Consider the following 13,562-nt stretch of genomic DNA (forward strand, 5'->3'; position numbering starts at 1 on the left):
AGCCACAAACATTTGATGCTGTTAAAATAATTTGTGGGCGCAGTTTTTTTGTTTATACATTTTATGCTGCAGAATTATTTTAAATGATTGTGGAATTTGTTGCATTGTTGTGTGTGGATATTAAGCAGTCAGGTGGTTGTTGGAGGAAGGAAATATTGGTAAATAATTTTAACTTCATTTCAGTTGAGGGCTGTGCATGAGCAGCTGGCAGCTCTTTCCCAGAACCCTATCTGCAAACCAAAAAAAAAGAAAGACAAAAAAGACAAAAAGAAGAAGAAGAAATTGGAGAAGCACAAATTAAAAATTGAGGAGGAGGAAAAGCTAGTCAAAGTCTCAAAATCCAAGTCCACACAAAAGAAATCTTCAAAGAAATCCTCTGGAAGTTCATCAGCAAACAAGTAGGTATTAAACTTGAAAAGATTCTTCTTCTCTTGTTGTTTTCAGGTCTAATTAGGTGGATATTAAAGAATGTTTCAGCTGATCACCCACCCAAGTACAGTGCCACAAATGAAAATGGGATGTTGATATAATTTGTTTTCCAAGCAGTTAACTAGAAACATTTATTTGTTGAGGTAAGGGGGGGGGGGCTACAATTTTCCATTTTCAGCAACTGCCTTACTGAAATTTTAAAAGCAGTACAGTGTCATGTATGTATTTTGACTCTGGTATACCTTGGTTGATAAAACTATCAGACACTTTTTACAGTGTGACAAGTTGTGCATTTTTAGAAACAGTGTAATTGTGATAAGGGTTGATGTCCTATTTCAGTATTGCGTTATTCTTCTAGTGGGTTTACCGTTCTTCTGGTCAGGTTGTCTGGCCAGGTTTCCAAAGATTTTCAGTCCCTCTTGGAGGCAGGAATGTGGGCCATAAAGGTGACATCTGCACGCATCAGCCCTCAGAACATTTCAGCCGCAGCCGTACGCTAGGTGTTCCTGCTACTCACAGATGTCTGATCGGAATCTAAACAAGCCAATTGTTGGGGATTCTTTCATTCCTTTTTTGTACAGTTTATAGTCTGTTCCGGTAAGAGTAAGTGTAACACTGGTCACCAGATTCTCCAGAAAGATGCCCACAACCAGTGTCTTTTCTGTTTGGGTAGGGAACGCGATTATAAGAAGTGAGTCATCTGCAAATAGTTTGCCCCAAGACCCTTCGTTGCTGTTTGCAGGCTCTTAATTTGTACCTAGACAGTCAGCGTTTAAAGGACAACCACACCCTCAGACTAAAAAAAAAATATTTATTTCATCATGGTTTGGTGTTTCCTACATTTTAACAGCACTCTGGGACTATTTAGAGCTTTTTAGATATTTTTATATGCAATTTCTGATTCTGACCACATGGGGGCTGGCATTTTGAAATAATTCAGACTGTTTACTCTGCCTCTAAGTATCCCGTAATGCATTGTTTGTCTCCAAACAATTGCATCAGATCTGCCACGATGTTCTTCATTCCACATTGCTGCAGTCCTAACTATTGGGTAGTCCGCTGTCCAGTCGGCCCGAATACCAAAGTATATGGCTGACGTCGGTCAGGGCGCATTAGACTGACGTCAGTACGTCAGGGTACTAATGCGCATGACCGACGCCATATCCTCAGTCTTTTTTGCCGCATGGTCCGATGCAGAAGCAATTTTGCGAGTGCAGGTTGGCGTTCTGAAAGTTTCTGAAGCCAGAGTTTCAGACCGAATCAAAGTTGGCTAAGTACCCGGGAATATTTTGGTTTTTCTTGCCTCAGTATTTAACCGGATGTCAGAAAAAGTGAATAACTGTATTTCTTGTGGGAAACAGATACCTCATAGGGATTACCATACTTTGTGTATACCTTGTTTAGGGCCTGAGCACGACGTTGTTGGATGCGCTCTTGTGCTAGATTTAACAAACGCACTATTAAGAGAAGGTTAGACTGTGCCAGGTTAGTGTTTGGGAAGCGTTGTAATTATAAAATGCCGCCGGATGCTCCAAAAACGCAAGGACAAAACAGCAAAGCCTAGAGTGGAGGAACCGACAGTCCCAGACGCCTGTTCTTTAGAGGGCTCAGTGGAGCCGGAGGTTTTGCCAGGTGTTTCTTTGGAGTCTCAGGGAGAGACTTTACTGTTACAGGATGTATCCTCTCAGGAAGTAGGCCAGGCTGAGGGGCTTCTCAGGTGGCTGTTCTTCCCTCTCTTCCTAAGGTGGTCAGAGCCTCCCTTCTGTTTCCAAGGCTTCTTTGAGGGGCAGGCCGAGTTTTGCTTCAGTGGGGTTTCTCCTAGTACTTCAGGCTCTTTCCCTAAGAAACATATGCTTAAAATGGCAAAGGATTTGATTACTATGATAAGAGGTTCTATGCCCTCTACTGATATGAGTCCTTGTGTGGAATCTGAGTTTGAGAGTTTTGAGCAATGCTCGGAGGCTTCTGAGTCTTCCTGAAGACTTGCAGGAGTACCCTCCTTATTCTGATTCTGATGTGGATGATTCTACTCCTTCAGCTTCCCCTCCTGAGGATTTTTCATTTTCAGAGACTCTGCATTCCATGAGGGAGCATTTTAAATGGGAAGGTCAAGATTTCTCTGATTCCAGGAAAAGGCTTAGGGAATTCTTGTTTTTACCCCAGCACAGGCCTTTAGCTATACCTCCTGTTTTGAATGTGGTCAAGATGTTTTTGCAGAGGCTTCCTGAACTGATTCTTTGCCTCCTGCCCCAGTTAAACCGGATAGGTATTATAGGGTGCCTGAAGCTCATAAGTATCTTTTAAGAGTCCTAGGGCAGACCCGAAACTGTCTCTCAGGGGCCTAAAGGTGTGAAGGCCTCAGTTGTTAAAAATCCTGTCCCTCCTGATAAAGAGGCAAGGGCTTTGGATAGATGGGGAAAGAAAGTGTATACTTCTTCCACTTTAGCCATGAGGGCGTTGAATTGTCAGTTTCACATGTTAAAATATCAGAATTTTCTTCTTTCACAGTTGAAATCTAAGGTGGATGCTCTGGCAGAAGGTATTGAGTGTAAAGAGTTGCAGGATTTAGTTCATGTGTCTGAACAAGTGGGTAAACATTCCCTGCAATGTGGTTTTGATGCTGTGCAGGCCTCCTCCAGGGTGGCTGCCACTGGTTCTGTTCTTCGTAGGCACGCCTGGTTGAGAGATCAGAACTTAGCTGAGCATGTTAAGACAAGGATTTTGGATGCTCCTTTACAGTCTGATGTGTTTGGTTCGCCTGTGGAAGCAGTTTTAAAGAAGATGGAGGACAAGGCTAAGTCTATGCAAACTGTTAAGGATTTTTTGCAGGTGCAGCCTCAAGTTTAGTAGAAATTGGCCTGCTAAGGGATGGACTTATCCTGCTTATGATTCCCAGTCTAGGGGTAGGTCTAGACGTGGTAGGGGCAGAGCTCAAGGTGCTTTTAGGCCTAGGACAGGAGTTCACCTGCTCAGACTTCTGGTGAGGGCAGGGGTCAGTCCTTTCGTAAGCAGACCCAATGACCTGCCTTTTCAGCTGCCAGTGCCTTCTCGCCTGGCGGCACCTCTAGGAGGAAGACTGTCTCTTTTCAAAGAAAATTGGGATTTAATTACCCAAGACAAATGGGTTCTGGATATCATTCATCACGGTTACAGGTTTTATTTCCATACCTTGCCTCCTTGCAAAGGCATGCCAGACATTCCTCCTCTACAAAGACAAGAGGCTCACAAGCAAATTTCTTAGTTACTCCAAATAGGGGCCATTCAGCCGGTTCCTGTGCCAGAAAGGGGCCTAGGATTTTATTCTCGCCTGTTCCTAGTACCAAAGAAGGGGAACACGTGGAGACCAATTTTGGATTTATCTATCCTCAACACTTATCTGGACATTCCCAAGTTCAAAATGTTGACGTTACAACAGCTTTTACCTCTGCTGGGCAAGGATCACTGGATGGTAACTTTAGATCTCAAGGAAGCTTACCTTCATGTGCCTATAAGACTAAGTTGCAGAAAGTATCTGCTGAAGCTGGAAATTCTCATTATCAGTTCTCTGCATTGCCCTTTGGCTTATCTACTGCACCCAGAGTATTCACAAAGGTTCTGGCTCCAGTGATAGCTTACTTCAGGCTAAAAGGAATTCAAATCTATCCTTACTTGGACGATTGCCTGATTCTGGCTCAAGAAAAGGAAGACCTTCTACAGCATTTGGAATATGTCATAGCAGTGCTAAGATGCCTAGGGTATTCTGTGAACAAATAAAGTCCAGTCTAGTACCCTCTCAAGACATGTGCTTTCTGGGTGTGAGACTGAATACAGCAGCCCAGATGGCCTTTTTAACCCCGGACAAACAAAAGAATCTTTCCAGTTACTTCCATCAACTATCTCTTCAGTCCGGGCTGACTGCAAGGACAGTCCTTCAAGCCTTAGGGTTCATGGCATCTTGTATTCTGGTGCTTCCCAATGCCAAACTGCATATGAGGAAGCTACAATGGTATCTCAAAAATCTATGGACACAGCACTGCCAGGATTTGGACACTGTCATTCAAATAATACCTTGCATTCAAAAGGAATTTTTGTGGTGGGCTCAGGAATGTCACCTAAACAAGGGACTCTCTGTGACCCGCCAGAGGCGAGTCAGATTCTCACGACAGATGCCTCAGACATTGCTTGGGAGCTCATCTAAATGGAAAGTGGATACAAGACAAGTGGCCTGCCAGACTACAGCATCTACATATCAACATGAAGGAGATGTTAGCAGTCCAGTTTGCATTAATGGCTTTCAAGGAGTTACTACTTCCAGGGCAGGTGTTGATTCTAACAGACAACACAACTGTCATGTGGTACATCAACAAACAAGGGGAACACATTCTTACCCATTGTGCAGGCAAGCAATGATTTTATGGGAGACTGCGCTAAGCTTGCAACTAACTCTTCAGGCAAGGTTTCTGCCGGGAGCACAGAACTCCTTAGCAGATGTGTTAAGCAGACAAATCATGGATCCCCACGCGTGGAAACTGGATCTTCATGTATTTCAAAAGTTGACAGTGTCCTGGGGAACTCCAGACATAGATCTGTTCGCTTCTCCACTGAACCACCAGCTGCCAAAGTTTTGCACAAAGAGGTTTCATCACACAGCTTGGAAAGTGGATGCTCTTTCTTTCAGTTGGAAAAATCTTCATGTGTATGCGTTTCCACCTCTGCCTCTTCTTCCAAAGGTGCTTCTAAAGGTCAGACAAGACAAGCCAAGGATGATTTTAATAGCTCCAGATTGGCCTCGGCAGCATTGGTACCCATTACTGAGGAATCTGGTAAAGAAGCCTCCATGGCCTTTACCCTTGATTCCACATCTGTTGTCTCAGAAGGACGGTCGTCTGCTCAATGTCAAGCTTCACTCTCTTCATCTAACAGCCTGGCATATTCTGTTTTGAAAGACAGCAGGTCTCAACTTCCTCAACAAGTTTTAAATGTGATTATGGAAGCCAGAAGACCTAGTACAAGGAAAGTGTACGCAGAAAAATGGAAGAGATTTTTATTTTGGACTGCAGCAAAGAATTTGGAGATTTCTGAGCCTAATTTGAGTGTGGCTCTTCAATATCTTACTGAGTTATTGGACAAAGGTTTGTCTTTCTCTTCCATTAAGATTCATGCTGCAGCAATTTCAGCTCACTATGATTGTGACCCACCATTGTTTTCACATCCTTTGTTCAAGCAATTTCTTAGAGGGGCAAAGAATATAAGACCCCACGTAGAGCTCCTACTCCTGCTTCGGATCTCAATGTTGTGTTGGAGAAACTTACTCTACAACCTTTTGAGCCTGCAGCTAGTGCTGAGCTGAAATACTTGTCATGGAAGACTGCTTTTTGTTGGCCATTACTTCTGCAAGAAGGGTTTCTGAGTTACAGGCCCTTATGGCGGTTGAGCCTTTTTGATTTTTCATAAGGATAGGGTATCATTACGCACTAATCCTTCCTTTATGCCTAAAGTGGTTTCTAGTGTGGCTTTAAACCAAACTATTCATTTGCCTACTTTTATGCAGATCCCCAAAATAAAGGGGAAAAGATTTTGCACACTTTAGATGTACACAGGCAATTCGTTATTATTTGAGCAGGACTAAGGATTTTAGGCAGTCTCAGCAGTTGTTTGTTTCTTTTGCTTTGAGTTCTCAGGGCAAGCCTGTATCAAAACAAACTATTTCTAGGTGGATTGGGTTTTGCATCGCATTTTGTTATTCCCATCATGGCAAGGAGATTCCAGCTGGGATTAGGCCTCATTCCACTAGGGCTACTGCCACTTCAACAGCTTTTTAAGGGAGTGGCAACTAAGGATATTTTGGAGGCAGCTACTTGGAGTTCAGTGCATACTTTCTCTAAGCATTACCACCTTCCTCTCTACTCTAAGTCTAGGGCTGGTTTTGCCACAGCTATTTTGCAAGGCATGTTATCAGCTCCTGCTTCCTTATGATTTGCCAGCCTCCCTTACCTCTGCTTTGGGATTCTACCCAATAGTTAGGACTGCAGCAATGTGGAATGAAGAACATAGTACAGTTTTGTACCTACCATAAATGTAGATGTTCGAGGATCCACATTGCTGCAGTCCAATCCCTCCTTCCTCTGTGTTTAGGGGTGGTTGTGTAGGTGAGGTTATATTTTGCTAATTTTGTATATTTTGTATATATATATATATATATATATATATATTTTGATGCAGATATGTTGGGAGTTTTTGGTTTTGGCCTTATCTTTTCAGGGTCTTCTGACATCTGGGGCAAGAAAAGACTGAGGATATGGCGTCGGTCATGCGATAGTACCCTGACGTACTGACGCCAGTCTAATGCGCCCTGACCGACGTCAGCCATATACTTTGGTATTCGGGCCGACTGGACAGCGGACTACCCAATAGTTAGGACTGCAGCAATGTGGATCCTCGAACATCTACATTTATGGTAGGTACAAAACTGTACTTTTTCCCTTAAGCTGCTGTCACTTCATTGACTTAACAGGCATTCACTGCTGTCTTAAAGTCCCCTACTTTTGGTTAAAATGTTATCCTTTTTCAATGACTACTTCAAACACAAGCAGTGCAAATGCTACAGAACAGAATTGAAAAGTGCACTTTATTGCTCTTGCTTCTTAGAAATGCTTTCTTTCTTTTGTGAAGGCTGAAATCTAGCTCTTCAAGGCCAGTTCCCCTCCCACTTCACACCTACCTTCCCTAGCTGTCAAAGAGCTAAGGGTAATTTGACCCATTATCTGCATGTGATTGGCAGCTCACAGCAGGTGACCAGAGTAAAGTACTGTTTTCTAGTCAGCCTTTCCCTCCTTACAGTTGGACACTTTTTTGTTGCACTTCTCCTGTCATATTTAGAACCACCACACTCACCCACCCACACTTATTCACCACCCTCACCCACATTCAACTCACCCACCCACACCAACTCACTCACCCACCCACATTCATTCAGCCACTCGCACACCCACATTCATTCAGCCACTCGCACACCCACATTCATTCAGCCACTCGCACACCCACCCTTTCACACACAACCACAAGTTTTTTTGGCAACACCAAGAATGACCCCCCCAGGCCTTCGTCCGAGGAATGCATGAGTTATTATGTACTTTGGCTGTGCAGACATCCGAAACAGAAACACGTGCCTATACAGATCTTACACATCAAGTCGCTCCATTCAAATTTTACATGAAATGCGCCCATTGAAAAGTTTTCCACCTACAACATTATTAAAGTACTTTTAATCCAATACTAGTGAGCCCTACTTTACACAGCCCAGTAAACCTGTCCACAGATTCAGCTTCTACAGCACAGTCTAATAAACTGTCTACTGTACATTAGTGTTAACACAGGAATTTCCAGTTCTTATCAGCATAACCATATACACAATCTTCCACCTCAGACCTTTCATGAAGGATGTTTTATTTTTAAACTTTCATCCTTCCCACTTTAGGGGTCTTACATAAATCCCAGCAAAAAGGAGACCTATAAACTGCAATCACCCTGATCCAAACATGGCTACAAAACTAAAGGTGTTACGGTTTTCAGGGGAAGGTTAAGCAACCATGCCCCCACCACCTGGGAACAATCAAATTCTTCCTGTCTTTATAACTACACAGTTCCACAACCACAGGGAAAAATTACCCAGCAAAGGCACACCAGTACCTACAGGAATTAAGTGACAATTCAACACTAAATCATAAATCGCAAAACAGACTTTATCAATTCTGTATATGAAGAACACACCAGTATAGTGTATTTAAAGTTACATCTAACTACCAGATTGTGCTGGGGCAGATTTAGAGATAAAAGGGGTTTTGTAAAATTCAGCAGATACTGGCAGAGTGCCCTTTATCACACAAACGTACACATACTTGCCCCTTATCACACAGATGCGCACACACTTGCCCCTTATCACACAGACACAAAGTTTGTTTGGCGACAGCTAAAATGACCCAAGGGCTTCTTCCTTCTGATAGCAGTCTGTTAACTACAGGTCATAGGTTTGTACTAGGCTATCGGCCCTAGGGCTTATACAAGCCTAGCCATAACAATTCCCTGGCTATTACTTCCCACACTATTTTCTACCCTGGACGCCTGTCTAGCAGGCTGAGTGACGTGATCCCCGGGGTTAATTTCTTTCTCCCATCCAATCGTCAGTGTTCCGTTTGAAGACGGCCAAAGAGGCGGTCTGCTTGACATGTATGGGCAGTTTATTCCAGAGTCTGGGCAGTCTCTGGGTCATGAACCTATCCCTCCAGCATTTGTTTATTGTGATAACACGGTTTAGATCCCTGGAGCATGTAGCTCTGAGGGATTGGGATTTCTTTAAGTGTAGCATGTCCCAGAACGGGTACATGTTTTTTCCCAAAGGGGATAACTATACATTTCTTGGCGCTGACCTTGAGCCCATGGCTCTGGCACCAAGCATCTGTTTCTGTAAGGCCCTTTTCTAGAGTATCCACAGCATTTGGGGATTCAATAATGGCTCCCAGTTTGCAGTCATCTGTGAACTTTGTTAGCCAGAATCCCTTAGTGTTGGTCTGTACTTCAGAGAAGTAGATGCCAAACAAGAGCGGTCCCAGGACTGACCCCTGAGGTACTCTGACTTGTCAGAAGCTGGATTTGGAGTGGGCTACTTTTACAGCATGGGTTCTGTCAGTAAGCCAGTTGGCAACCCATTGAGTGACGTAGGGATTAATGCCCAGCTTAGTAAGCATTCATACACACACACACACTTGCCCCTACTTGCATTCACACACACACACTTGTCCTTGCTTGCATTCTCACACACACACACTTGCCCCTTGCTTGCATTCACACACACACACACACACACACACACACACACACACACACTTGCCCCTTGCTTGCATTCACATACACACACACATGCACGTGTGGCTTTAAAACACAAGAACCAGTATGACGGTCATAGTCCAAGATACCTTACTGGACTATATGAAGAGGGACAATGGAGGTCTCTGAATATGTGTCCCCAGTGGGTATGAATCTCATCCTACCTTCAGCAATGATTATACAACAGGACCAGCAAAAATGTCCTACTTCACAAAATTCCTTAGTTTCTAGTGTCACAACAAGGGGATCCAATCTCTGACAGCTTGGGTAGACATAACCGACAAGCCACTATGCTTTTCAATAAATGGTTTGCACTTAGCACCACTTGGCTTCTGAATATTGGCAAAAACTTTGTCATCATAGTGCCTTTTTTAGGATATGCCAAGTTAACCCCGCCAACCTAATAAAAATCAGTCAGAAATACCTAAAGGTGCTGCTTCTCAATGCTAGTAGTTTAAATATAAAAAAAATTATTACCTGGAAGCACTCCTTACTCTAGAAAATTCACACACACATATATGCAGTCACAGAAACATAGTTCAGAACCGTAGTAATCACTCTGGCTATTAAAGTCTGCAGTGCCTTTCATACATTTTTGATCCCCCTCAGCTCTGAATAAAACATATGGAGGAGGTGTTTCAATATTTTAAAGCACTTATAAAATGCTATACTGGTCCAAAAACATGACTGAATTGAGCTGCTGCTTGCCCAACTAACCACAGGTGTGAACCTCCATCATTTCCTTGCATAATAGTGGTACTAAAAATACACACAGGAATGTTTAGAGGAGATGCATTAAACACGTTATAAAGCTAAACCAGGAGCAACATTAAACCACACAGCCCTGAAATCAAGTTAGTATCTAATCATACTGCCTATGCTGATAAAGCAATTTCAATGTCCATAACTGAAAAATCTGGCACAGTACAATTAACACCACTAAAGCTACTGATGTGTTACAGTAAGACAATCTAGCAGCTTTGAGCGAACGGACAATTCGTACAAGACCAGTGTTATTGCAAAATATCAATGCTAATAATACAAGTGGAAATAAATGGGTGCCGCTGATGAAATTATATAGTATTCTCCATTCATAACGGATGCTCCTGCTACGCTGACTCAGCAGAACCCCTTCTGGACCCCGGAGGTTTCAGTTAGAACAGTTTCAGACCCACACCAACATTACACTTCATCAGATTTTTTAAATAGAAGTGCTATGTGTTACAATACCAAGAACAGCTCACCGACCTAAAATATCTACAGCAGTACCTAACTTTGCTCAGAATATACCATGAAAGAGAAACTTTCGTCGGAGTGAGAGGGCTTTTCAAAAATGTAGAGGATATCGGCACACACTAACATGGCCCACAGCATACACAGCAAAACAAGGGCATGTGAACATGTTACTTGCCGATGAGAACGTCGCAATTGCAGTCCAACTCGCTCTAACCTTTAAAACGGCCGCATGAAACACTAATGTGCAGCAGAAAAAAATATATATATAAACGAGCACGGCACACACAGATGCCGAAATGAGCATTAATAACATGCTAAAATTAGAAAAAACAAGCGAGCAGCAGTAGTGATAAATATACGAGCTATCACTATAAACCAACACTTGCATAAAAAAAAAGAACGGCTTATTCTGAGTATCAGTAATGAAGATAAACACAGCTAATACTATCCAAGCCGAATTCAGCATGCAGCATGGGACCTGACTAAAACAGAAGGCAGCATTCACACGGGAACACGACTAGATAATTAACAGAGAACCAGCAGTATCAAATAAAATGTATAACCATAATACAATAATAATATACAAAATACATATAATTATCAGCGGCAAGCAAATACAACAGAAGGCTAATCTAGTCGGCAGCAGCATACACTAGTGAACCATGTGGCACCCTCAAACAGAAGCATAAACTGTATCAGGCAGCACTAAATAGGGCTAGAAGTGCATTCAAACAGGGGCTGTGTGTAGAATTACATTTTTAATTGACTAGGAAGACTTATCTTACCAATGAAGCAAAAAATGCAGACGAAGATGCAGGCAATCCAAACTTTTCAGTAGTCCCTCAAACAAATGCAGTCGACAGGATACACGTACAATGAAAAGAAGTTCCACGCACCACATGGGTTTTATTACGTTGAGTTGGCTGGGTAAGGCAGGTCTGACATCACAATGTGGGAGGAACACTGGCTCTTCTATACAGCTTGCAAATCAGGCGGGGATTACATCACTTTGGGGGAGTAAACATCCCGATAGCAAGAGCAGATGTGACATCATAATTTCAGAGCCAGCTACAGGTTTTTCCAAGTTGGTTTGCAAAGTGAAACAAAAGCAGTATAGAAAGCTAGGAAGCAGAACAGGGAAAACAGTTGAGTGGGTTATTTTTTAAAGCTGCAAGGGTGATTTTTTCTAAGCTTTATCAAAGAACAGGGACTGGAAGAGTCAGCAGGTTGGGGAATCTGCTTTAATATCCTGTTGTTTTCCTTTGAAGACCAATTGCGCTAGGTATGGAGACCGGCTCAGACGCCCCGTCTGAACCGGCAAGGAAGAGGGCCAAGTCCATGCGGCCTACTATTTCCACTGTGCCTTCCTCTGCCACTCCTCAGCCTGTAGCCGTCGTAGGCTTGGTTGACTACCAACATCCGCCACAACAGATACAGAGGGTAGCTTACAGGAGGCCACACAATCTAGAGCGGACGACACGTCCACGGAGGACTTGCCAGTGCCAGCTACAGACGCTGGGCGGGGGGGGGGGGCAGTGCCGTCGATGGGTGCTTCGGACTCTGCCTCCGCTGTCCCACCGATTACCCCTAGGCCTACCACCAGCCCAGACGCCTGCTAGGCCTTCTAAAAAGGAAAAAAAAAACTAGACTTTTCTCCAGCTACTGAATCATTACCTGATTATCAGGCCTTTAGCCAAAGTTTATACATTGCCTTCATGGCCCATAGGCCTTCCACTGAAGCTGCTCCTGCTGTTCCACGTCCTCAGAGTCCCAGACCCTCCATCCCTGAAAGGACTGAGAGTCAGCCAGAAAACTAGGAGTTGTCTGCCTCCTCAGATCACGCCCTGTCCTACTGTCCCCAGATCTCACCCCCCCCCTCCCTCCCTGGGGGGTATGGATCTCCTGTGGAAACCTCTGCAGAGCCTGATTCCCCAGTGGAAGACTTAACCTTCATTGACAGTGTTAACTTGATGCGAGACCACTTCAAGTGGGAATGCTCAGACATGACTGAGCAACAGAAGAGATTTTATGATATGATATACAGATGGATTTTCCTAATCCTTCGCCAATTCCACCTGTTCAACCTGCTTTTCTGGATGCATTTGCTGTTTCATCCACTAATCCAGATTTCCAACCACCTGTGCCTTGCAGGGCTGATAGGATGTTCTTCGTGTTTCACTGTTGCAGTCATCACATTTGGGTTGTCTGCTTGCAGTAGCGGCCTGATTATCAAAGTCTTGGGTCCTGTGTCGGTTGCGGTCTCATCTTAGTCAGGGGGTATAAAGCATGCAGCTGATGCCATTACATCAGTCTTTCTTGCCGTGCAGTGCCCGAAGCAGAAGCAGTTTGCAAGTGCCGGTCGGACGACTCCTGAAATTTTAATTTTCGAGTTTCAGAACCGAAGTCTTCAACTAAAGCCAAGTACCCCGTTGGGGAAACTTTTTCTTGCTCTAAACCGATGTCAGTAAATGTCAAAAATTGTATTTCTTGTGGAAAGCAAATACCTCATAAAGATTTTCATTCGTACTGTTTTCCTTGCCTAGGCCCTGACCACGACGTACCTCGCTGTCGGTTTTGTGCCTTATTTAAACCTCAAACTATTCTTCATCAGTACATTTTCGCTTCCAAATATTTTGGTACTCAATTCAATTATCCAGATATGTTTTCGGGAAGGCACCCGACTACTGACATTCCGAAAAAACGCAAAGATAGACAGAGACAGGCTGCCTAGTTCCAAAGCTTCCTCCAATGCTTCTCCTAATCTAGTTGCCAGTTTGCCGGTACTCTGGCGCTGCCGCAGCCCCCGATACCCACTACTTCAGATTTGGGGGGCCTCTACTGAGACGCATTCGGAGTCCAGTATGCCGCGAGATGCTTCAGCTGTGGAACCTGCAGATGTCTCTACCTTCGATGGGTCTAGAGCCGCTGTACAGGCACCGGCTTCTGAAGATGTATTCAGGCCTACTGACTTGCATATTAAACCAATGCCATCTTTTTCTTCTAGGCCTAAAACTCAAACCATGCCTAGGAAACCC

General features: G+C 43.7%; 1 protein-coding gene across 4 annotated transcripts in view; it reads left to right on the forward strand.

The window, feature by feature from the left end:
* Positions 1-13,562, forward strand: part of BRD2 (bromodomain containing 2) — a 1,415,611-nt gene that overhangs the window by 1,016,305 nt on the left and 385,744 nt on the right. For all 4 annotated transcript variants that reach the window (XM_044083332.1, XM_044083333.1, XM_044083331.1 and 1 more), the window contains one exon: positions 184-398. In XM_044083332.1, coding sequence (XP_043939267.1) covers positions 184-398 — 215 coding nt within the window. The remainder of the gene's footprint in view (positions 1-183; positions 399-13,562) is intronic.

Source organism: Protopterus annectens, chromosome 9.part0 (assembly GCF_019279795.1).
Source record: "Protopterus annectens isolate FY-2018-M chromosome 9.part0, PAN1.0, whole genome shotgun sequence".
NCBI classification, from domain to species: Eukaryota; Metazoa; Chordata; order Ceratodontiformes; family Protopteridae; genus Protopterus; species Protopterus annectens.